Source organism: Canis aureus, chromosome 3 (genome assembly GCF_053574225.1).
Source record: "Canis aureus isolate CA01 chromosome 3, VMU_Caureus_v.1.0, whole genome shotgun sequence".
NCBI lineage: Eukaryota > Metazoa > Chordata > Mammalia > Carnivora > Canidae > Canis > Canis aureus.
Genome location: NC_135613.1, coordinates 6,495,494 through 6,520,007, shown reverse-complemented (window position 1 = coordinate 6,520,007; position 24,514 = coordinate 6,495,494). Strand labels below are relative to the sequence as shown.

The 24,514-nt window shown below is 39.1% G+C and overlaps 1 protein-coding gene across 3 annotated transcripts; it reads left to right on the top strand.

Moving 5' to 3' along the window:
- The first annotated feature begins 930 nt into the window (after positions 1–930).
- Positions 931–24,514, top strand: NAE1 (NEDD8 activating enzyme E1 subunit 1). Of its 3 annotated transcripts, none has more exons than XM_077886085.1 (20): positions 931–1,062; positions 4,596–4,699; positions 4,787–4,847; positions 6,497–6,527; positions 7,290–7,361; positions 7,901–7,980; positions 8,992–9,101; positions 11,548–11,657; positions 12,852–12,914; positions 13,317–13,380; positions 13,955–14,046; positions 16,977–17,036; positions 17,125–17,258; positions 19,015–19,090; positions 19,380–19,419; positions 21,367–21,453; positions 21,988–22,080; positions 23,288–23,402; positions 23,489–23,538; positions 24,272–24,514. In XM_077886085.1, the coding sequence occupies exons 1-20, from the start codon at positions 1,010–1,012 to the stop codon at positions 24,379–24,381; spliced, it is 1,605 nt and encodes a 534-aa protein (XP_077742211.1). In that variant the 5' UTR covers positions 931–1,009; the 3' UTR covers positions 24,382–24,514. The 3 variants fall into 3 exon arrangements, with proteins under 3 accessions (XP_077742211.1, XP_077742222.1, XP_077742218.1); XM_077886092.1 differs by lacking the exon at positions 931–1,062 and adding an exon at positions 1,342–1,496; XM_077886096.1 differs by lacking the exons at positions 4,596–4,699; positions 4,787–4,847; positions 6,497–6,527; positions 7,290–7,361 and having other exon boundaries at positions 978–1,062; positions 7,945–7,980.

The window sequence follows — 24,514 nt, the reverse complement described above, 5'->3', positions numbered from 1 at the left end:
TTTTTAACCTGAGGTGCCTGTAGGGTCTAGGAGATAGAAGGGAACAAGAACAAACCCTCATCTCCCTCCCTGCTCCTCTTCTTGCTTCCTGTCTCCTCTCCCCCTTTCTCTTGGGGTAACTCTCTTCCTTGGCAGCTATCCTCTTCCTGAGAAGTGACTCTTTACAGAAAGTAGAGGGCTTTACATTCTTTCTTGCGTTTATATTCACGGGGGCGGGGGGAGCTCATGACCTTGCCCCTACTGTCTCTCAGGCCTCCCCTGACCCTGTCTTACCCTTCACCTGACTCCCTACATCACACTTCCTTTGGAGCCTCCATCCTGCCATGCCTTCTCTGCCTCCCAGGAATGACACCCGGTGTTCCTTCTGCTCAAAACATTCTTTGTCCACGCGATGTGAAACATTCCTGGAAAAGAGGAGGAGTGGGTAGCGTTCCTCCGTGCACCTTTCAGGACTCCAGCTTCCCTCTATTTATAGGAGAGCCTGTGACCTTCTCAAGAACAGGGCCAGGTACCTATTTGTCTTTGGATCTGCAGCTGGGAGCAACTAACTTTGTGATTTGAAACAGCCCCTCCTGCGGGCTCGTTGCAGGAGAGGGTGGAAGCAATGAATGGCCAGTAAGGATCATAATAGTGAAGGTTATTATCTACACAAGAGAAATAGGAGACCCATTTATCCTGACTGCACAGAGGGACAGAGGATTTGAGAGGTAAGAGCAAGTTTCACAAACAGTACGTGGTTAAAAACCAAACGTGCCGGGTCCCAGAGCCCGAGGGGCCCCCGGTGACTGCAGGTACAAAGCTAGGACCGGGGGACCCGCAGGGCTCCAGCCCCGGGCCCAGGCCGGCGGCGGGCTCGGGCCGCGGGCTCCCAGGCTGCCGGCCACGCGTGCGCAGTGAGGCGGTGGCGCCCCCTGCCGGCGGCGGCGACAGGCGCTCAGTGCGCCTGCGCGCTCGCGGAGGTGGCGGCGGCGCTCGGCGGGGCTCGGCTGTTCGCGCGGCGGGTGCGGCCATGGCGCAACCGGGGAAGCTGCTCAAGGAGCAGAAGTACGACCGGCAGCTGAGGTGAGCCGGGGCTCTCCGAGCCGGGCGGGCGGCCGGCGGGCTCCCCTGCGTCCTGGCCGGGCCTGAGCGAGCGGGCGGCGCGTCGGGCCTCCTGCAGGCCTCCCTGGGCCGGGCCGGGCCGGGCAGTCCGGGGTCCGGGGTCCGGGGGGCGGGGGGCGGGCCGGCGGGGCTCGGCGGGGCGGGCGGCCTGGGCCCGGGCGCCCCCGGGGGTCCGCGTGGAGTGCGGCTCGAGGTCCGCGGCCCCGCCGGCCCCGCCTCGCTGCGCGCCCGCCGCTCGGGTAGCAGAGTCGGGGGTCGGCCGCACCCCCCGGGCCGCCCAGGGCGCGGCTCGGCCTGGCCCGCGCCGTCCAGTCGGAGTAGATGCCCGTCGGTGTGAGCCGCGGATGGAGCGACCACATTTTCTAGTAGCCACGTTAAAAAAGAAGAAGAAACAGGTGAAATTCATTTTAGTACATTTAACCCAGTATATCCACAATATTACCATTTTCACACTTAGTATAAACATTTATTAGGGATATTTTACTCCCCCCCCCGTCTTGGAAATTTGGCATTTTACACTTTTAGGCACATCTCAGTTCCGACTTGCCAGCCTCATTTTTCAGTGCTCAGTAGCCAGATGGAGTTAATGGCTACTTTGGTGGACACTGCAAGTCCAAGCCATCAGGCAGGTCCTTGGCTAATTCCTCTCCCTTTCCTTTACTCCTACACTCCACATTTCTTATTTATTGAGCATCTTTTTTTTTTTTTAAGAAATTTTATTTATTCATGAGAGACACAGAGAGAGAGAGAGAGGCAGAGACACAGGCAGAGGGAGAAGCAGGCTCCATGCAGGGAGCCCGACGCGGGACTCGATCCCGGGTCTCCAGGATCGCACCCTGGGTCAAAGGCAGGCACTAAACCGCTGAGCCATCCAGGGATTCCCCTACTGAGCATCTTCTACGCATTAAGGCAATGGAAGTAACACAAATGCTTGGTCCCCACCCCTTTTGGAGCCCCCCCCCCAAGCACAGAGAAGTTACAGTATGTCCCTATATGTCCCCTGGAACTCCCATATGCACCTATAGCCTCTTCCTGCATTAGGGCCTTTGGGCACTTAAGCCTGAGAGCATCTTTTTTTTCTTTTCTTTTTTAAGATTTTATTTATTTATTTGAGAGAGTGAGAACACAAGCAGAGAGGAGCAGGAAAGGGAGAAGCAGGTTCTCTGTCAAGCAGGGAGCCTGATGTGACTCGATCCCAGAATCCTGGGACTCTGACCTGAACCGAAAGCAGATGCTCAACCAGCTGAGCCAGCCAGGAACCATTGAGAGCATCTTTGAAGCAGACGTTCTCTTGGCATTGTAGATGGGGAAATAGTCTTGGAGAAGTTAGATAACTGGCCCAGTCTCCCCTGTATTTGGGTGAGGATGTAAACATAGGCCCTTCTTGCCTTTTCAGAGCCTGTTCTCAGGCACATCCCTCTGCTCCCAAGCTTCTGGGAAAGGAAGCAAGGTGACAGAGCTCTTGTAATCAACTTGTGTTGTTTTGTAAATTCTTAGCATTGGTTGTGGTTTTTTTTTGTTTTTGTTTTGTTTTTATTTATTTATGATAGTTACAGAGAGAGGCAGAGACACAGGCAGAGGGAGAAGCAGGCTCCATGCACCGGGAGCCCGACGTGGGATTGGATCCCGGGTCTCCAGGATTGCGCCCTGGGCCAAAGGCAGGCGCCAAACCGCTGCGCCACCCAGGGATCCCAGCATTGGTTGTGTTTTGAATTCAGATATAACCATACAAGACAGATCTGAGAAGATATTTTATATTACTAAGTAACTGCAATAAAAGAGAGGTTTTTTTGTTTTGTTTTTAAGATTTTATTTATTGATTCAGGAGAGACACAGAGGCAGAGACAAAAGTGGAGACATAGGCAGAGGGAGAAGTGGGTTCCCCGCGGGGAGCCCAATGTGGGACTTGATTCCTGAACTCCAGGATCACACCCTGAGCCATCACACACTAAGCCACCCAGGTGTCCCACAGAAGAAAGTTTTTGCTGAGTCTAATTCGGTTAAGGACCAAATTTTACTTTTCATAGCTGCAGTCAACAAGGCCGTGCTATTCATAGTTAGGCCTGCAAGGGAGCTAAGAGGATTGATTTCTTATCTGGCCTCTTTCTTGAAACACATTACCTAGAGATGCACCAATATTCTCTTAGGCTCACTATCTGAATACCCAAACATCCATCCACCAGATTTGTCAGGTGTGTTCTGTGTGCCCTACTTTCATAGAAAAAACTAATGTTTCCAGTTTCTCTGGTTCTTCTAGGCTATTCCTCCATTCATTTGACAGCTGTTCAATGATCACTTACTCTGGGCAAGGCAGTATGCCAGGCATTGGGGCTCCAGTGGTGCATGTAGGGAGTTATCTGGGCCCTCATGGAGCTTAGAGTGGAATTGAGAGATGAATGTTCCTCAAATAAAAAAAAAAAAATTTGAAGTAGTTCTGATGTGCTCTGGAGGGCATATTGGCTACACAACGGAATCTGCTTTAGATCAGGTGTCAGAGGAAGCACATTAAAGCCTCAGTCCTCCAGACTGTGGCATTTTTCTAATGATTTTTGTACTTCCTATACTTAGAAGAAAAGACTGTAGGCTTTCTGGGTGAAGGTAACCAGATTGGGCCAGATGCCATGATGCATGTATGATCATGCTCCTTGCCTCGCTAATGATATGCCAGTGCAAATCAGGTTATAACATATTTCTAATCCTTATTATATCTTTGTGTTTGTTAATGTATGCATTTATTAATCATGCTATTAAAATGAGCATTGGGTATTATATTTTAAAGCACTCCTTTAGAAGTCAATGTGAGACTTTTCAGATAACGATAATTCAGTTTTCTTGGTAAAGCTTTCCTCACTCTTGGAGATATTACAGGGGTAAGTTCTACGTCAAGATCTTAAATATACTGGGCCTATATAATTTTTTTTTTAAGATTTTATTTATTTATTCATGATAGACGTAGAGAGGGAGAGAGAGACAGAGACACAGGCAGAGGGAGAAGCAGGCTCCATGCAGGGAGCCCGATGCAGGGCTCGATCCCGGGACTCCAGGATCGCGCCCTGGGCCAAAGGCAGGCGCTAAACCGCTGAGCCACCTAAGGATCCCCTGGCCTATGTAATTTAAAGAGAAATGAAATAGAGAACAAAATAGGTTTTAAGTCTAAGGCAGTTCTTTAATGTTAATGAATATATCTAAAATATCTGTTCTGTATGTTATCTGGCTTGAAAAGAGTAATGGACAAGGAGCTGGAAGACCAAGTTTTTAGTACTGATTTGATCCCCTTCTAATCATGGGAGGCATCAGCCTGTCTGAGTCTTAGGTTACTCAGCTACGTAATCACTATAACCCCTGCTGTTCTTCCTGTCTCACGTGTTTACCATGGTTATCACATCAGCCATTCTGTGCAAGAACACTTTGAAGATCAAAGATCACTATGCAAACAAGAAAGTTGCATTTGTATGAAAGTTTGAGAAATGTCAAATTTGTGTCTTGTTTTGTAGGTTGTGGGGTGATCATGGGCAAGAGGCTTTAGAATCTGCTCATGTTTGCCTAATAAATGCAACAGCGACAGGAACTGAAATTCTTAAAAACTTAGTACTACCAGGTAATGTAGTTCTGTGATTGTAAATTTACTCCTTACAGTTTTGAACTAGAAATATGTGTTCTTGACTGACTCTGTTTGGTCTTCCAGGTATTGGTTCATTTACAATTATTGATGGAAATCAGGTCAGCGGAGAAGATGCTGGAAATAAGTATGTTCTATTCTTTTCAAACACATGTATGTTAGGGAAGGCAGTTCACTGTCACAGGAGAGTAAGGCCTAAATCCCAACTTCACCTCCTCAATCAAGGTGACTTGACTCTCAGGTGGAAATAATCCCCGTGTTTAGGATTATGGTGAAGGTGAAGTAAATCAGTATAGGTAAAGTGTTAGCACAGTGTCCATCAGGCCGTTAATAAAAGGTACCCAGCATTATTGTCTTCATTGTTGTTATTAGTGCAAAGGAGCAGTCATTATTCCTTGATCTGTGAAATCTAGACAATTTCTAAGTCCTTGCATTGATTCCTAGGGGTTAGTACATAATTTAAAATAATTGTATTTTTGAAAAAAATATTTTCAGATTATAAGAATAATAACTACCTTTTATTTGTGTTTCTTCTGAGCTCAGTCCAGGCACAACTCTCTGTACATTCCTTTGCCTCTGCTGCTTTAGAGACGGCCTGTATGTTATTTTTTAAAGATGATCACAATACAGACTTGCAAAGCATTCCCAGATTTGAATTACGGGCTCTTTTCAGGGATTTGGAGGCTGGAATCTCTCATTATATATATATATATTTTTTTTTTTTTTAAAGATTTTTATATATATGTTTTTTAAGATTTTATATATTTTTAAGATTTATATATATATGTTTTTAAGATTTTATTTATTTATCATGAGAGACGCAGAGAGAGAGAGAGGGGCAGAGACATAAGCAGAGGGAGAAGCAGGCTCCATGTAGGGAGCCTGATGTGAGACTTGTGATCCTGGGTCTCCGTGATCATGACCTGAGCCGAAGGCAGACGCTCAACTGCTGAGCCACCCAGGCGTCCCTCTCTCATTATATTTGTTAGTGTATGACAACAGTGAGTTCATACAGGAAAGTTGGAATTTAGTTTGTATTGAGCTTTGATACTTTTTCTTTGGGTGGTAGTATATCTACAGCAGTGCCCTTTTTTTCTGTAAAAAAAAAAAAAAAAAAAGTCCTATTATCTTTGCTTACTTGGTTGGTTAGAGCAGCATGTGATAAGAATAAGGTTTCTTTTTCTTATGGAGCCACTGATTTTGTGCTACAAAATGGCACCCTGCCTCAGATCTGGGCTTTGAGATATGACAAGGGTATGTGTAGGAAGAAACCTGAATAAGTCTGTTATAGTTAACCTGCAAAAGCAAGCAGTTGAATATAGCATTTCCCAAGTATAGTCTGTGGAGCACTGGCTCTAGGAAATGTTAATAGCTGCTAAATGAGCAAATGGATTCCACGGTCAAATGAGTTTGGGAATGGGCCAGATGAAGTTAAACATTTCTATAATACAAGGCCTTAATAACATGTGTTATATTTATTATGAATTTCCAGGAGGGAAATATATAGTATATCCCCAACTTTGTAAAAACCAGGGAATTTTTCTTCTCTCACAGTATCTTATGAAATTTATATTCTGTGGTACTGGCTTTGGTAACATTGATTAGCCTGGGCTTTGATTATAAGTTTCATCCTGTTATCATCCTCTAGGAAGGCTATTATAATCTAGAATCAAAATATAGTTAGTGTTATTATATGAAGGAAATATACCTGGTGTAACAAATAACCTTTCCTTTGTAGTCAAAGAAGCCCTTAATTTTTCTTTAATTCTATTCTAGTTTTTTCCTTCAAAGAAGCAGCATCGGGAAGGTAAACCATCAGTTTATTATAGAATATAGTTGCATGTGAGCATCTAATGCTCTATGTTTTGATTGCTTAAAAAGCCTTGACTTTTCAAGAGATTATTTCTTCTCTGAGAAAAAAGTTAAATTAGCTCTTTTTTTTAATCTTGCAAATCTTTATATACTTGGTAGTTTAAGAACTTAAAAGTACTGTCTTATGTTTTTATGCTGTATCCTGTAATAAAGCTAAACCTTGAGTTCAATATAAGTTGTAAATGTTTAGAGGATGGAATATTCTGGTTAGCAAGGTTTGTTTTTTTGTTTGTTTGTTTGTTTGTTTTTGGTTAGCAAGGTTTTTAAGAGTTAGATAGCATATCTTTTATTTTTGTATGTTCCATATTAAAATTCTTACAAAGCCATAATAGTCAACATAGTACAATATTCTGGATGGAAATGACTATTTCTTTGATTTACCTCTCTCATATAGGATTGTAAATGTAGGAGGTTACAGTGAGTCTAAACTTGGTCCAGAATATGTCTGCCTGCTACCCAAGGTTTTCTGGTCATTTGCCTAATCAGAAAAGTTGGGTACAAATAATATAGTCACTTAAGTAGTTTTTAAAGTAATACTACAGTTGAGCCTCAGCTTAAATACTACAAAAAGCCGAGTTAACATATCTATGCATGAAATTTGGGTATTTTTTAATATGCTTGCTTAATCTGTAATGTGAGGGGTTACATTTCAACCAAATTTTTTCTAATTTAAGTCAAATGCTTTGTTTTTAAAAAGAACCGAGCTCAAGCTGCCATGGAATTCTTACAAGAATTAAATAACGATGTCTCTGGGAATTTTGTGGAAGAGGTATATATGTATACATATTATTATTTTTATGTGGAAGTGTAATTTTTTAATAATTCAAAGCCCTAAGAATTTAGAATTTTAAGTTTATTTATTTTAATAATCTCTACACCCAATGAGAGGCTTGAATTCATTACTCTGAGATTAAGAGTCCCATGTTATACTGAGCCAGCCAGGCACCCTAGCATTTAGAATTTAGAATCTTTGTATATTTATTTTTTTAAAGATTTTATTTATTTATTCATGAGAGAGACAGACAGAGAGAGACAGAGACACAGGCAGAGGGAGAAGCAGGCTACATGCAGGGAGCCTGATGCAGGACTCGATCCTGGGATTCCAGGACCACGCCCAGGGCTGAAGGCAGGCACTAAACTGCTGAGCCACCCAGGGATCTCCTGTATATTTATGTTTAATTGAGAGTTGAATTACTTTAACATTTGAGTCTAGCATGTTGCCTCATTTGCTCAAAAATAGTTTAACTGTTTCTGCCATGTTTAATATGATTGTGAAATTGTCGAATTTTTTTCCTGTGTCCTATTTAGAGTCCAGAAAACCTTCTAGACAATGATCCTTCATTTTTCTGTAGGTTTACCATTGTGGTTGCAACTCAGCTTCCTGAAAGGTAAATTTTTATGTTAATTTGTTTTTATTTTAGTCTTGTTAGATTTGCATAGTTTTGTTTTCTCTACAAAATCTCTACTTTTTTTTTTTTTTAAGAGTCATTTCTTTATTTGAGAGAGAGAAATTCGTATTTCTAAATTACAGTTCGGGGCGGGGTTGGCAGAGAGAGAAAAAGAATCCCAAGCTGACTCCTCACTGAGCATGGAGCCTGATGTGGGGCTTTTGATCTCACGACCCTGAAATCGTGATCTGAGCCAAAATCAAGAGTCAGATACTTAACCGACTGAACCACCAAGTGCCCCTGTAGTTCTTAGAATTCTTAAACTCCACAGAAATGTTTAATGGGAAGTGCTTATAAATCCCCAACATCAAAAAGATAGGGAAGAGAAAATACTAAGCTATGAAATTTTTCTTAATATATATTTAGAGCAATTAAATTAATCTTTTTTTTAAAGATTAATTTATTTATGATAGAGGGAGAGAGAGAGAGAGAGAGAGAGAGAGAGGAGGCAGACACAGGAGGAGGGAGAAGCAGGCTCCATGCACGGAGCCTGACGTGGGACTCGATCCCAGGACTCCAGGATCGCGCTCTGGGCCAAAGGCAGGCGCTAAACCACTGAGCCACCCAGGGATCCCAAACATTGGTATTTTTTTGATGAAAAAAACTAGTTAGAATTATAGAGTGTGCTTGGGAATGTACCTAAGGGTTTTGTAAATATTTTCCTCTTTGTTATGGAAATGTTTAGGAAGTGTCTTTCAATAACATTTTCCCTAACACAAAAGAGGTTGCTTTCATATCCTTCTAGTCCAAAAGATACATTTACTGTGAGACTGCTGCAATTGTGGAAATTGCTTGTTTTTCCAGTGTGTCCATGACCTGCTTGTATAAATTTAATAGGTGTATATCTTTGCATTTATTACTTAGTAAGAAAGTTGCTTTACTTTAGGGTATTTTCATGTTTGGCATATAACCATTTGCTTAAGTTCTTATTTATTGTGCTTTCCTTTACAGTACATTACTACGTTTAGCAGATGTCCTCTGGAATTCACAAATACCTCTTCTGATCTGTAGGACATATGGACTAGTTGGTTATATGAGGATCATTATAAAAGAACATCCAGGTAAAACTGTTGCACATATGGAGCTTGCCATTGGTTGCTTTAAGCTACAGTTTTAGAAACCTGACAGTTTAGAAAGTCAATTTTAAATTATAAAGTATGGGGCACCTGGGTGGCTTAGTGGTTGAGTATCTGCCTTCAGCTCATGTTGTGATCCCAGGGTTCTGGGGAGCCTGCTTCTCCCTCTGTCTATATATCTGTATCTCTATTTTTGTCTCTCAGGAATAAATAAATAAAATCTTTTAAAATAAAATAAATTACAAAGTTAATTTGTAACTGCACAACTCTGGTTACAGTTTCAGAATGACAATCAGAATCAACAGACATTAATCTAACATTTCCTTTAACTTGGCATTTATAGGATACAAAGCAGGAGATACAGCAGGTATAGCTGCTTCATCTTATTAGGAAGCCTAATAAAAAGCAAGTCCGTATCTTTTTTTTTGCCTCCTAACCCACATAGGGTATGTAGGACTGACTGCTACAGGTGAGGGCCAAAGCATGTGGGTCACAGTGTCATATAGACGACATACCACCTTTTCTCTACCAATCTTTCATTCCATTCTCATAGAGGCATTAAGCTCCCTCAGTTCAGGTATAGTTCTACACAATAAGCAAGGCATTTACCTAACTACTACTCCAAGGAAACAGTGTTATAGGAGACTGATGTCATACGTAGGCAAGCTTGCATCAGCTCAAGGATGATATTAGCCCTTTACTTACAAATTTTTTTAAAAGATTTTATTTATTTGAGAGAGGGAGAGAGAGAATCTCAAGCAGATTTCTGACGTGAGGCTCAATCTCATGACCCTGAAATCATAACCTTAGCTGAAACTGAGTCAGACACATAACTGACTGTGCTCCCCGGCCACCCCTTACTTACAATTTTTTAAAAAATTTTATTCATTTATTCATGAGAGACAGAGAGACAGAGAGAGAGAGAGAGAGAGAGAGAGAGAGAAGCAGAGACATAGGTAGAGGGAGAAGCAGGCTCCACAGAGGGAGCCTGACGTGGGACTTGATCCCAGGTCACCAGGATCACGCTGCGGGCCGAAAGCGGCACTAAACCGCTGAGCCACCTGAGCTGCCCACAAATTTTTAATTCTATATCATCATCCAGTTTTCATTCAGTATTCCTACATTGCTCTAAGCCAGGTACTCTGCTAGTGTAGTGATAGCCATTGGTGTTGGTAGTATCACTGGGGAGTAGTATCTGCTCAAGCAGTTAGGGGTTGGCTTGTGGTAGGGGGTAGGCTCCTGGCAGGTGGTAGTAGGCTCTTTAAGAGTTCTAAGTTGGAAAACAAAACAAAAAAAAAAGAGTTCTAAGTTGGAGAGTGACAGGGTGAAAATTTTATTTCAAATGTGTCACCCTGAAGTGGGGTAGAGAATGAATGGATTTGAAGGGGCAAATATTAGAGGCAGGAGTTGGTGTTAGGAAATTTACAGTGGTGTAGCTAGGTGGGGAGACAGAAACTGAGCCCCTGACCTAAAGCAGATATTATAAGGATAGGGAAGTGAAGGTAGTTAATAATGAGAATTAATGTTGCCAGCTGTGTGGCTGCCTTAATGTGGATTATTTCATATAATATTTCTAAAATCCTCATAAAGTATTGTATCCACTTTTTTGCAGATGAGGATGCTGAGGCACCAGAGAGATTATTTGCCTAAAGTCACACAGCTGGCAAATGACAGAACTAACTTTAGCTCTAAACACACACTGAAATTACACATTCCTATACTACCCCCATATGGAGAAGTGTGATATTAGGACATGTGGCATGACAGATGTTGGTCAAGGATGTTGGTCAAGGAAGTCAAGGATAGGGGCGCCTGGCTGGGTCAGTCAGAAGAGCATACAACTCTTGATCTTGGGTTTGTAAGTTTGAGCCCCACATTGCATGTAAAGATTACTTAAAAATGAAATCTTAAAAAAAAAAGAAGTCAAGGATAATCATCAGGTTTCTAGGAAAGAGGTCTAGGTAGGTCATGATGATGTCTTTTGAAGACCACAGGAGGTTAAGTGCTATCCAAATACATACTTTATCAGTTTTGATCTTTTTAAATTATAATAGCAAGAAAATTCAGCTCCAAAGGAATTTTGAGTTTACTTTTATTAAACCTATAGTCCACTTATAATTTGTGCAGTTAGTAAAATGTGAATATATATGTGTATGTAAATTTATCTCGATAATGAACAGAAAAGGGGTGCCTGCTGGGCTTATTAGGTGGAGCATGTGACTCTTGATCTTGGGGTTGTGAGTTCAAGCCCCCACATTGGAGCTTACTTTGAAAAAATAAGTAAAGTCCATTCCTTGGTGGGAAAAAGAAAGAGAAAAAAAACCTATAGGTCCTACGCGCATTTAGAAATTATAGATTTCTTAAGTCCCTGTAATGTAGTGTATTCCAGAAGTATTATTAAAGAAATTTACCTTTTGGGATTGTTTCATAGTAATAGAATCTCATCCAGATAATGCATTAGAGGATCTACGACTGGATAAACCATTTCCTGAACTGAGAGAACATTTTCAGTCTTATGATTTGGAACGTATGGAAAAAAAGGTTGGTAGTACGTATGATTTTATTTATAGATTAAAAATTTTTTTTACGTATGGTTTTTTAATTACACCACAGTGAGAAAATATTATAAATATTCATATTCTTGTCATGCAGACTATATAACACATTGTATTTTTTTTCTTTTTAAAGATTTTATTTATTCATAGAGAGAGAGAGAGAGGCAGAGACACAGGCAGAGGGAGAAGCAGGCTTCATGCAGAGAACCCGACGTGGGACTCGATCCAGGGTCTCCAGGATCACGCCCTGGGCTGCAGACGGCGCTAAACCGCTATGCCACCGGGGCTGCCCATACTTAATGTTTTTGAAGTAAATTTGTTTTCCACCAAAATTGGAAAAGCTTTGGTCAAGAAATTGGACATTTAACATATCCCAGCAGCCTCTTCATGGCCCTTTTGTAAGCAATTAGATGTACACTTTAAAAAGTGTAAATTTGGAGTGGGTGTTTGTTGAAATTGATTCCTCTTGAAAGTTATTTTTAGTGTTTGAAGAATTACCAAGGCAACTCTGTATTTCATTATAGAAGTAATGATATTTATAATAGACTATGTAACTTAAGGAGTATTTGTTTTTTTTTCCTGCTCATGTACTAATTAAAATGCAGGTATTTGTTTCATCAGAAAACAGAGTTTTCTCAGTCTAGGGTTGGTATCTGAAATCAAGAGATTTGAGCTTTCTTTTTTGGGTAGCAGTCTCTGAGACTGTTTTCTTGCTGGTAAAATGGGGACAATCATAGTACAAACCTTCCATATTAGGATTAAATTGGATACTGCTTCTAAAAAAGTTAATAAAGCAATTTTCTTAACCCAGTTCACTTTTCTCCATTCATTATATTACATGTCCTGGGAGATGATCATAAACACTGTTGTATTTGTTGAAAATGAGATGATGTGGGGATCCCTGGGTGGCTCAGTGGTTTGGTGCCTGCCTTCAGCCCAGGACGTGATCCTGGAGACCCAGGATCAAGTCCCACATCGGGCTCCCTGCATGGAGCCTGCTTCTCCCTCTGCCTGTGTCTCTGCCTCTCTCTCTCTCTCTCTCTCTCTGTGTCTCTCATGAATAAATAAATAAAATCTTAAAAAAAAAAAAAGAAAGAAAATGAGGTGATGTGATAAAGAATAAATGTAAAATAGTTAATGTTAACTAATTCATTTTCCTTGATTTTTCTTTCATTTTTAGGATCATAGCCATACTCCATGGATTGTGATCATAGCCAAATATTTAGCACAGTGGTATAGTGAGGTATGTCCTTTTTTAAAAACACAAATTTCTTGTGTGACTCTTATTTTCAACTTATCATAAAGGATCTCATTGGAGAAGAGTGAGGGGAGATTCTTTTCCTTAAGTGCTTAAATGGGAGGTGGTTACTTTTCTGTTTAAATCTCACAGTTCCTCTTTTGATACTGATATTTTTATTAATAAAATCAAATATCAATAAACATCATTCTGAAACTGAAGTGGGGAGTGAATGTAGAGAAACGGTGCACAGTTTTTGTTTTCTTTCAAGTCAGCCTCTGATTTTACTGAGGTATGTATTTGCTGATAAAATCTTATGTGGATGGGAGAATGGGGGAAGTTTTGCACTCTCAGTTTCCATGTTTTGATTTTTTGTAACTAGAATTTAAAAATTTTCAACCAATTTAGACAAATGGACGAATACCTAAAACGTATAAGGAAAAAGAAGACTTCAGAGATTTGATTAGACAAGGTAATATGATATGTAACTGAATGTTGTATAAAGTTTGAGAAGCAAATTGCTTGAATCTGTTTATTGGATTTTTGTCAGCAGCTTTGTCAGACAATGCCATCATGAGCTTGTATTTTATTTTTCCTCAGGGGAGGCTTAGGAGCCGCTCATCATATAGTTTTTTAAATGACTAATGATAGTTTCCTCATCAGTAAATGAGGAACTGGGGGCTGCTGATACCTACCTCATGGGTTGTTGTGAGGATTCATTCATACAATAAAATGTGAAGTACGTTTAACAGTGTCTGTTACAGAATAAAAACTCAATAGAGGTGAGCTACTAATATTAATTTTAAGAAATGACTAATGATAAGCCTGTTTCTTAAGTTTCAATATCCAATCCTCCCTTTAAGATCTGATGAGGTTAGGGCAACCTTTTCAGGTCCCCTCCTTCTTTGGGACTTTGTATCAGTAAATAAACTTTACTATTGATTAAAAAAAAAAAAAAATCCTGACAAGGTTATTTCCATAATGTTAGGGAGAGCAAAGGGGTAAGAATAGGGCTATATTTTGCTAACCAATTTCTATTTTATTAGGAATTCTAAAGAATGAAAATGGGGCTCCGGAAGATGAAGAGAATTTTGAGGAAGCTATTAAAAATGTGAACACAGCCCTAAATACAACTCAGGTATTAAAAGTGTTACTGAAGAATTCATACAAGAAAAGTGTTTTCTGAAGTTCTCATGTGAAATAGTTGATCTTAAGACTTTTTTAAAAAATTATTTACTGTAGAGAAAGAGAGCGAGCGCATGTGTATACTTGTGTGTGTGCATGTGTGCATGAGCTGGGGGCGCAGCACCGGGGAGAAGAGGGAGAGAATCCCAAGCTGACTCCTTGCTGATTGTGGAGCCTGATGCCAGGCTCCATCTTGTGACCCTGAGATCATGATCTGATCTGAAATCCCAAGTTTAGTCCTTAACTGACTGAGCCATCCAGGTACCTTGATTTTAGATTTAAGTAAATATTTCCTAAATTGTAAAGTTGTTAGAAATTAATATTTATAATATGGATTGAATCTTATTTTAAAAAGACTCTGCATCATCCTTGTTAAAATGGATGTCAGTGCTTCAGCATATAATAGTGTTATTTTTTTATTTATATAAATTTTTTTTTAAACATTTTATTTATTCATTCATGAGAGACAGAGAGAGAGGGAGGCAGAGACACAGGCAGAGGGAGAAGCAGGCTCCATGCAGGGAGCCTGACATGGGACTTGATCCCAGGTCTCCAGGATCAGGCCCTGGGCTGAAGGCAGTGCTAAACCGCTGAGCCACCCGGGCTGCCCTAAAAAATAAATATTTATATAAATTATTTGAAGTACATGATTTGTGAATAGTCACAGTTTGGGTGTAGGAATTATATAATGAGGGTGATATTTTGCTGGCCCAAAATAGTACTGCCTGAAAGTTAAATCTTACCCTGCATTTTCTCGTGACAGTAGTTGTTTGGCTATAATGTTCTTTTTTTTTTATTTTTATTTTTTTTTTAATGTAGGATGTTCTTTTTTTTTTTTTTTTTTTAAGAATTTTATTTATTCATTCATGAGAGACACACCCAGAGAGAGAGGCAGAGACACAGGCAGAGGGAGAAGCAGGCTCCATGCAGGTAGCCCGATGTGGGACTTGATCCAGGGTCTCCAGGATCACACCCCAGGCTTCAGGCGGCGCTAAACCGCTGAGCCACCGGGGCTGCCCTAAATGTAGGATGTTCTTAATGAAGTTGTAAAATATTATTTGGAGGATGACTCAGTTTAGATGCCCTTTGTTTTGTTGTTACAGTCTTACCAGTGAAGTTTTTGGGAAATTTCAATAACACAACTGTTTTGTTTTTTTTTTTAAGACTTTATTAATTTATTCATGAGAGACACAGAGAGAGAGAGGCAGAGACACAGGCAGAGGGAGAAGCAGGCTCCATGCAAGGAGCCTGACATGGGACTTGATCCCGGGTCTCCAGGATCACATCCTGGGCTGAAAGCGGATGCTCAACTGCTGAGCCACCCAGGTGTTCCCACAACTGGTATTTTAAGATAAGAATCTTTTTATGGGCAGCCTGGGTGGCTCAGCATGTTAGTGCCGCCTTCAGCCCAGGGTGTGATCCTGGAGACCCGGGATCAAGTCCCATGTCAAGCTCCTTGCATGGAGCCTGCTTCTCCCTCTGCCTGTGTCTCTGCCTCTCTCTGTCTCTCATGAATAAATTAATAAAATCTTAAAAAAAAAAGTAAAGTTTTAAAAAAGAATATTTTTATAATTTAAAATGGTAAAAAATGCTGCCTTTCACATTAAGAAAGCACATCAGCTGTCATTACAAACTTTTTGGAGACGATGAGGTAGTGTTGTGAATAATTAAAAGTGTATTCTTTGTCAGTTTTCTGGGGTGATGAAAATTTTCTATAGTATCTTAATTGAGGTGATGATTAGAAGGACATGCATAGTAATCAAAATGCATCAAGCTATACCTTTAAGATTGATTTCACTGAATGTAAAATTTACCCTGATTTAAAAGAAAAAAAAGTTCTCCTAAGAACTTTTTTTTTATTAGTAAGCTTAGAAAACAGATAAATATACCAGGTGCTATCAACAAAATTTGAGCTGAGCAGAGCAGAGGGGTAGAGCATGAGGATGAGGAGTACTAGGATCAGGAGGGGGCTGTTGAGATGTTTTGAGCAAGGAGCGGAGTGACCTGATTTATATTTCTAAAAAGTCATTCGGGCTCTTGCGAAGAGAATAGACCATGGGGAACTGGAAGCAGAAGCAGAGAGACCAGTTAGGGTTACCAGTAAGAAATTTCTTTTTTTCCTCACAGCTGTAGAATCAAAGCCTACAACTTCTGTAGTTGTTATTAATGCATGATGATTTTGCCAGCATTAGAAGTACTTATTTAAAAAAAAAAAAAAAAAAAAAAAAAGTACTTATTTAACTATTTAGTTTTTTTCAGAGTTGTTGTCTCCAATAGTTACTAACTTAGGGTGTAAGGGTTGCAAATTTTTGACAAGATGGAGACACACGAAGGACTACAAATCTAGCTTACTAGTAATGTCTGAAATCTTTGTTATATCTTCAAATGTAACTATATGGAAAGATTTACTTTCTCTTTTTTTACTCCATGTATGATGGAAGAGAACAGGTCAGTCTTTAATGGTGTCAACAGTGGGCAGGAAAGGACTTCCTTCCATTCTCTCTTATCTCTTCAAATCTCTGTCTAGTACTGATTCTCAATAAAAGTCTAAGCACAGGGGCATCTGGGTGGCTCAGTCAGTTAAGTGTCTGCTTTTGGCTCAGGTCATGATCTTAGGGTCGGAGGATCCTGGGATCTCGAGTGGGGCTCTGTTCTCAGGGGGGAGTCTGCTTTACCTTCTCCCTCTGCCTCTTCCCCTCATCCCACTTGTGTGCTGCCTTTCTCTTTCTCTCAAATAAATAAAATTTTTTTTTAAAGTCTAAGCACATCAGAAGTTTGTATTTGATTAGAATGTAGCAATTCAAAGAACTTATTTGGGGAAATACTGAAAATATAGATGGGCACATTCTTAGAATAAGTAAATGTTTTGTGTTCCTTTGTTAGATCCCAAGCAGTATTGAAGATATATTTAATGATGATCACTGCATAAATATCACCAAACAGGTAACAACCAAAAGTAAATAGTGCCCTCTTAACCTTTGGGTCAAATTCAGATGCCACTTAATACTAATTTTTTTCCTTAATCTTTTAGACTCCATCATTTTGGATTTTAGCTCGTGCCTTAAAGGAATTTGTGGCCAAAGAGGGTCAAGGAAATTTACCTGTTCGAGGCACAATTCCTGATATGATCGCAGATTCAAGCAAATATATAAAGCTGCAAAATGTGTAAGTCACTGTTTTCAAACTATGTTACTGAAAAATTGACCTGTTTATAGTACAGATGAACATATTTTACCACTCTAATGGAATTCAAATGCAAGCTGGTCACAGTTTCTTTAAAAATAAGCTAAAAAACTTAGTGGGCAGATTTTTTAAAATAGATTTTACTTTTGGAGTAGTTTTACGTTTACAGCAAAATTGAGCAGAAAGTACTGAGTTCCCATGTACTGACTAGGGGGTAGATTTTTTTTTTCATATTTCATGATAAAAACCTAATACTTGAGCACTTAACTCTTTGCTATGAACCACCCTATGTATTAACCGATTTACTGTTTACAACAACTCTATGAGAGAGATGATAATTATCCCAGTTTTATAGATGAAGAAACTGAAACATCGAAAAGGTAATTTATTCAGTCAAATAGCTGGGAAATGGCAGAACCAGGATTTGAATCCATGAAACCCAGCTCTATACTCCTTTTTTTTTTTTTTTTTTTTATTAAGATTTACTTATTGGGGTGCCTGGGTGGCTCATGTAGTTGGGCATCTGCCTTCAGCTCAGGTCATGATCTCAGGGTCCTGGGATTGAGCCCCACCTTGGGCTCTCTGTTTAGCGGGGAGTCTGCTTCTCCCTCAACTCTCCCTGTGTGCTTTCTCTCTCTCTCAAATAAATAAATTAAATCTTTTTAAATAATAAAAATAAAAAGATTTATTTGTTTTTAGGGAGGGGGGAATGGGGCAGAGAGAGAGGGAGAACCTCAAGCAGACTCCCCACTGAGTGCAGAGGTTGAGGCCCTGGGTGGGCCCTGACACAAGGCTCAATCCCATGACCCCAAGATCATGACCTGAGCTGAATCCAAGAGTCAGACACTCAACAGATTGTACTCCCCAGCTCTATACTCTTAATCATGGCCCTATAGGAACTTTTATCTGTAACTTAAAACTTTGAAGTTTTTAGTTTGATGAATTTTTTATCATAATGTTTCATAATTTAAAGAGTTTGTGACGAGATAGACAACAGCTATCTAGACGTCACTACCCTGAACCTAGATAGACTGTCATAAGTATGAGTGTCAGTGGATATTATCCTTATGTAATTTAGGCATGTTGCTGATGAATCCAGGGCTACTGGCTTGGGTTCCTCAAGGACCAAGTGATGTCACACAGACCTCTGTTCTTTAGACATACTGCATTCTTCACCTCAGCCACTGTCTACCTAACACATCTTTGTGGTCCTAGCCCAAAAGTTCAGTAACTTCAAACCTGGGCAGTCAGTTGAAGATAAACAAGTCTGACCTCACATTGGAGGTAGTCCGCTTTGCACTGATCATCTTCAGAGTGAAAATATAAATAGATTCAAAGGTTTGCATGAATTTGTAGATAGACAGTTTTGAAGTATTTAACTCCTTGGATTTAACTTCAAGGTTATAAATCATGTTCTTCAGTAACATATTTTGTCAGGTCCCCTCAGAAGCATGGATCATGCTTCATGGATCCCTCTAGGAGGGTAGTTTTAAGATGCTATTAATTATAGAGGGAATCCAGGTATTAGTAGATTCCAAGAGTCCACCATCAAAAACAGGAGGGCTCCCAGCCCATAGTAGCTGCTGCTGGTAGCATTTCCATGGCATTTTCACGTTTTGTGTTGCCAGACCAGTATTTTTTTCATGAAAAGGAAAGAAATTTCTTTGCTTCATGGTAATATTTATATATTGCTAATTTTAAATTTTGTTTAAAGCAGCTGTTTGTTGTTCTTTTCCAGTTACCGTGAAAAAGCAAAGAAAGATGCTGCTGCTGTGGGTAATCATGTTGCCAAATTGTTGCAGTCTATTGGCCAGGTAAGCTGTGGAACTGAGTGCACTGTGCCTTTGTCCTGACTGTGTAACCCCAGGAGCCAAAAGGTTTAGAGATAGAGGATTTGGCACTGCTTCTAGGCTTCTTAGGTGGGATCTCTCTCACTTACCTCCCTAATGAGAAAGGCCTTCACTAAGGAAACAAGGTGTTTTTACACTGCTCTTCTAGCATGTGGGGAAAGCCTCCCTATCTCCCAGGTATTGGCTTTGTGTTGCATCCTGTGTTCATCTCCTCTTTTATACTGCAGCAAAACTAGTATTTCTCTCTTTACAGGCACCAGAGTCCATTTCAGAGAAAGAATTAAAATTACTCTGTAAGTCCCCTTGAATTAATTTCCTTATTTTGCTTGATAAAAATGTTTCCAGGAATTTTCAATGGTATAGATAAGAAATACTGAATAAGAATTGTGGGGTTTTTTTTCCTCATAATATAGTAAATCAAAAGGGTGTTTTAAGACTGGGTCAGAGGGATGCCTGGGTGGCTCAGCGGTTGAGCATCTGACTTTGGCTCAGGGCGTGATCCCTTAGTCCTGGAATTGAGTCCCACATTGTGCTCTCTGCATGGAGCCTGCTTCTCTCTCTGCATATGTTTCTGCCTCTCTCTCTCTCTCTCTCTCTCTCTCTCTTTCTGTCTCTCATGAATGTATAAATAAAATCTTAAAAAAAAAAAAAAAAAGACTGGGTAGAGCTAGAGCATATCTATGGCAGTGCTGAAAAGACATGAAGGTCAATTGAAAACTGTCATTAATACAGAATTATTTTCAGCTTAAATAATTTGGGAAAGTTTTATCTGACTTGGGAAGTGAAGTCTTGAGTCACATGTATATTGAAAGTATTGGTTTAGGCCAGTCGCGGTTGCTCAGTGGTTTAGCACTCCCTTCAGCCCAGGGCCTGATCCTGGAGACCCGAGATCGAGTCCCACGTCGGGCTCCCTGCGTGGGGCCTGCTTCTCCTTCTGCCTGTGTCTCTGCCTCTCTGTGTCTCTCATGAATAAATAAATAAAATCTTAAAAAAAAAAAAAGTGTTGGTTTAAATACTCACTTTGATCTGTGTTAAATGACTGTGATGGAATTAAGAATTTTGCCATCCAGTTTCAGAATGGGTCAGCTCCTAAGATCTTCTTGAAAACTACTCAGGCGGCCCAAAGCATATTATTTAAGCATTAATTTGAGAATAATAAAATTTGTTCTACATGCCGTCTGAGAATTTTTCCTTGTAGCTACTGCCATTAACTTCTGCAAAAGTCTAGATTTTATACAAATGTATTTTATGCCTTAAAATACATTTATCCAGTTTGTTCTACATGCCGTCTGAGAATTTTTCCTTGTAGCTACTGCCATTAACTTCTGCAAAAGTCTAGATTTTATACAAATGTATTTTATGCCTTAAAATACATTTATCCAGTTTCTCCCTTTCATGACTCTTCCTTAGTGCTTGTTGAGGCTTAGTTTCATGTTTTGTTTCACTACTAATCTCATACCTTGTTTCTGCATTTGTGTTTGTTGTACTAGATTATATGATACCAGATTAAAGCTGGATATTAGGTACTTGAGGGTTTATTCTGGTCTCTCTACTTTGGGGGTATGTTTGAAAATTTACAGAATACAAAGTTATTTTTTTAAGATTTTTTTAAAGATTTTATTTATTTATTCATGAAAGACACACAGAAAGAGAGGCAGAGACATAGGCAGAGGGAGAAGCAGGCTCTCTGCAAGAAGCCCAGTGCAGGACTGGATCCCGGACCCTGGGATCACGCCCTGAGCTGAAGGCAGACAGTCAACTGCTGAGCCACCTGGGCATTTCGATACAAAGTTTTTTTAAAGGAAGTTTTATGTACACAAAGAGCATAATATATATATTGCTCTCCTTTAGGACTACTTAACCATAAGAATGATAAAAATGACTATTCACTCAGTTCTGTCAGGCATTGTGCTAGGTATGTACTTTATACACTTACAGATTGGATACATAGAACTACTTTCAAAGGTAATATTATCCCCGTTTTACAAATGAAAGCAAGCTCAGAGAGGTGCCAGCACCTACTTACCCAGTGCTGAGCTGGTTGTAGTGCCAAGGATATGAATTTCAGATGATTTGTCTTCTAGTGCCTTCTCTGCTAACTATTAGAGCCAAAGAGACATTTCTTCTCATTTCCATGTCTTTAAAGAGTATATACAAAATTTCCTGTTCTTAGAGTGACTTGTGATTTGGAATATTCACATCTCAACTGTTTACTTCCATAATGTCCTTCCTGTGTTCAGGCACCAATTCTGCATTTCTTCGAGTGGTAAGATGTCGATCCTTAGCTGAAGAATATGGCTTGAATACAATTAACAAGGATGAAATAAGTAAGTATAATAACTTTTTGGTGCTAGGTTATTAACTTTAATTAATTTTAGAGATATAAATAAATATTTTGTGTATAATAGTGAGTATATGATGATAGTTTGCAGGATAATGTAAATATTGTAGTGTAAATTTTATCCTATAAACCAAGAAGTAGTCATATTTCCAAGTAGTCATAACTGCAAAATGAAAATTTAATATATACATGAAATCATATTTAGGTTACTAAGTAAGTTGTGTGATTATGAGGAAGAGCTAAAGTCAGCACATTACTACATTAAGAGAGATGATGGAAAAAAAAAAGAGATTATGTGACTATAGCTAATAGTCTTTAAGAACATTTGGTTTCATCTTAATGTATTTCCCTCTTCTTTTATTTTAGTATTATTTATCATTTTCTATTTTATTGTCACAAAATATTTAAATTTTGTGATAGATTTGCCTTGTATCCTGAAACTGAGTATATAGTAAATTCAGTTCTGCACTATTTTTATGTAATCAATTCAAATTATATAGAATTTTTTTTTTCCTTTCAGTTTCCAGCATGGACAATCCAGATAATGAAATAGTATTATATTTAATGTTACGGGCTGTTGATAGATTTCATAAACAACATGGTAGATATCCAGGTAAGAATAGCAATCTCATTATCATATACAATGAAGTCTTGAATAAATACTTAAATTGAATTAAATCTGTCACTACCTCTTGACCTTGGGTGAGTCACTATTTCCAAGTCTCAGTTCTCTCATTTATGGAATGGCAATAAGAGTGTCTACCTTTGGATTGAAAGAGTTATGTGGGTGATATATGAAAATTAACACACTACATGGCACCTTGTTAGTATTCAATAAAGGATTGGTATTATTATTAGGAAGGTTAGTGATGGTTTCTAAACTAGAGGGCTTAAAAAATATGATTTGTTTTAGTAATACTTGAATATTACAGCAATTGTATTTTTCCTTCCAGTAGTAATAATAATAGCTTACCTTTGGAGACATTATAGTATAATCATTAAGAACTGCCTGGGCCCATATCCCAATATTGCTACTTAGGAGCAAAGTAACTCAGGCAAATAACTTCATCTGTCTGTACAACAATTTTCTTACCTGTAAATGGGGATAATAATAGTACCTACTTCATAGGGTTGTTCTGAGGATTACATCAATTAATATATAGGGTATTTAGAACACTGTCGAGCATTTGTTATTGTTCAATAAATGTCACCTATTATAGCTTTATGTCTTCATGAAGTACCATTTAATCTCTTGGAAATGGAAAATAAACACAATTTTTTTAGGGCTGGAGGGGTACAAGGAGAGGCAAAGAGAATCTTAAGCAGGTTCCACGCCCACGAAGAGACTGACATGGGGCTTGATCTCAAGACCCTGAGATCATGACCTGAGCCAAAATCAAGAGTTGGATGCTTAAAACAGCCACCCAGGGATACCAAGCACCATAATTTTTATACAGGGTATAAAGCAGACATTACTCTCTTATTCATTCAATTCTTCTGTCAGATTATTATTGAGCACCAACTATGTGTCAGATACTCTTGATCCTAGGTAAATAGTATCTAGTAAACAATAAAGCAGACTTACCAAACTTGAATTTTTAATAGGTTTCAGATGGTTTCTTTGATTGTTACAGTTTGGGATAGTTGTAAATATTGGTCTCATACTTACCCTCATTTTTTTTTCTCATTTTTGTTCTTTCTTCAGTTTCACACCTTACTATTTTGACTAGAACACCTAAAATTGGACTGAAAAAGGTAGCCATTGGTTTTGGATTTCATTATTCATTTTAATGAAAATTAATTTACATATGTATTTTTAGGAGTATCTAACTACCAAGTTGAAGAAGATATAGGAAAGCTGAAGTCTTGTCTCACTGGCTTCCTTCAGGAATATGGATTATCTGTAATGGTGAAAGATGATTATGTCCATGAATTGTGAGTATTTTTTTAGGGCAGATGAGAGATAATACTTGTCCTGTCATAAGGCTAATCTAAGTTTACGTCTCTGTTCTTTTCTGTAGTTGCCGATATGGAGCTGCTGAGCCACACACCATTGCTGCATTCTTAGGGGGTGAGTTCCATAGATGAGAAGACTAGCATCTGTGGTTACACAGTAAAGAAGTTTTGTTTTCTGAGCTCTTTTAACAAGGGGACTCAGTGAAGCAGGATGTTGTCTTGTTTAGATTATTTCACTGGTCTCTCTCTGCTTTCCACCCTCACTGCTGTCCATCTTAAAGTGAAGAGTCCATGATCTTTCTAAAGGATAGCTCTGATCATGTCTCTCACTTAACCTACCCTCTGTCACTTAACCTACCCTCTGTCCTGTCAATACACACGTACACTACAATGATCTTCAGAAAACAAGAACAGAGTCCTTTATTTGACATTAAAAACACAGTGTTCTGGCTCCACTCAGCCTTTCTGGTTTTTTCAAGTTACTTTTCCTAGAGACTGTTTTGACTTAAAATATCTAGTCAACGATTTGAAACCACCATAATACTTCATTCTTTTAAACTGTGGCATAATATCCCAAAGTGTGAATGTATAGGACAAAATTTTCATTTCCTCTACTAACATAGTTATAAAGAATTGCAGTCCTTGGTTTTGATGTGACTCAGTAAGCTATGCCTGTTTTGGCTTATTGTTAAAACACTTTTGATCCTGTAAAAAAAAAAAAAAAAAAAAAAAAAAAAAAAAAACACTTTTGCTTTGGGAAAGGAAAGGTTTTCTTTACAGAATTGAATATTTTTATATAACTTGAAATTTACCTTTTTCAGATTTGCTTTTCTCTTTTTTCCTTACAGGAGCTGCTGCTCAGGAGGTTATCAAAATAATCACCAAACAATTTGTAATTTTTAATAATACTTACATTTATAGTGGCATGTCACAAACTTCAGCAACTTTCCAGTTATAGAATAAGCACCCCATGTAGTGTGTTAATGATTTAAGCTGTACTTGCCTTCAGTTTGTGCTCTAGTCTGTAAACTTCTAGTAAGGGAGAACTGTTAAATTGTTTCCTTAATAAACATTTTTCTCATTTGTAATAA

What these genes read in the sequence shown, in the direction of transcription:
- NAE1 (XM_077886085.1), top strand. Translation starts at nt 1,010, where the DNA reads ATGGCGCAACCGGGGAAGCTGCTCAAGGAGCAGAAGTACGACCGGCAG. An exon ending in AAAGAAGCAGCATCGGGAAG is followed by an intron (nt 6,528 to 7,289) that starts GTAAACCATCAG and finishes GTTTTTAAAAAG; the next exon opens with AACCGAGCTCAAGCTGCCAT. An exon ending in GATGATTATGTCCATGAATT is followed by an intron (nt 23,403 to 23,488) that starts GTGAGTATTTTT and finishes TCTTTTCTGTAG; the next exon opens with TTGCCGATATGGAGCTGCTG.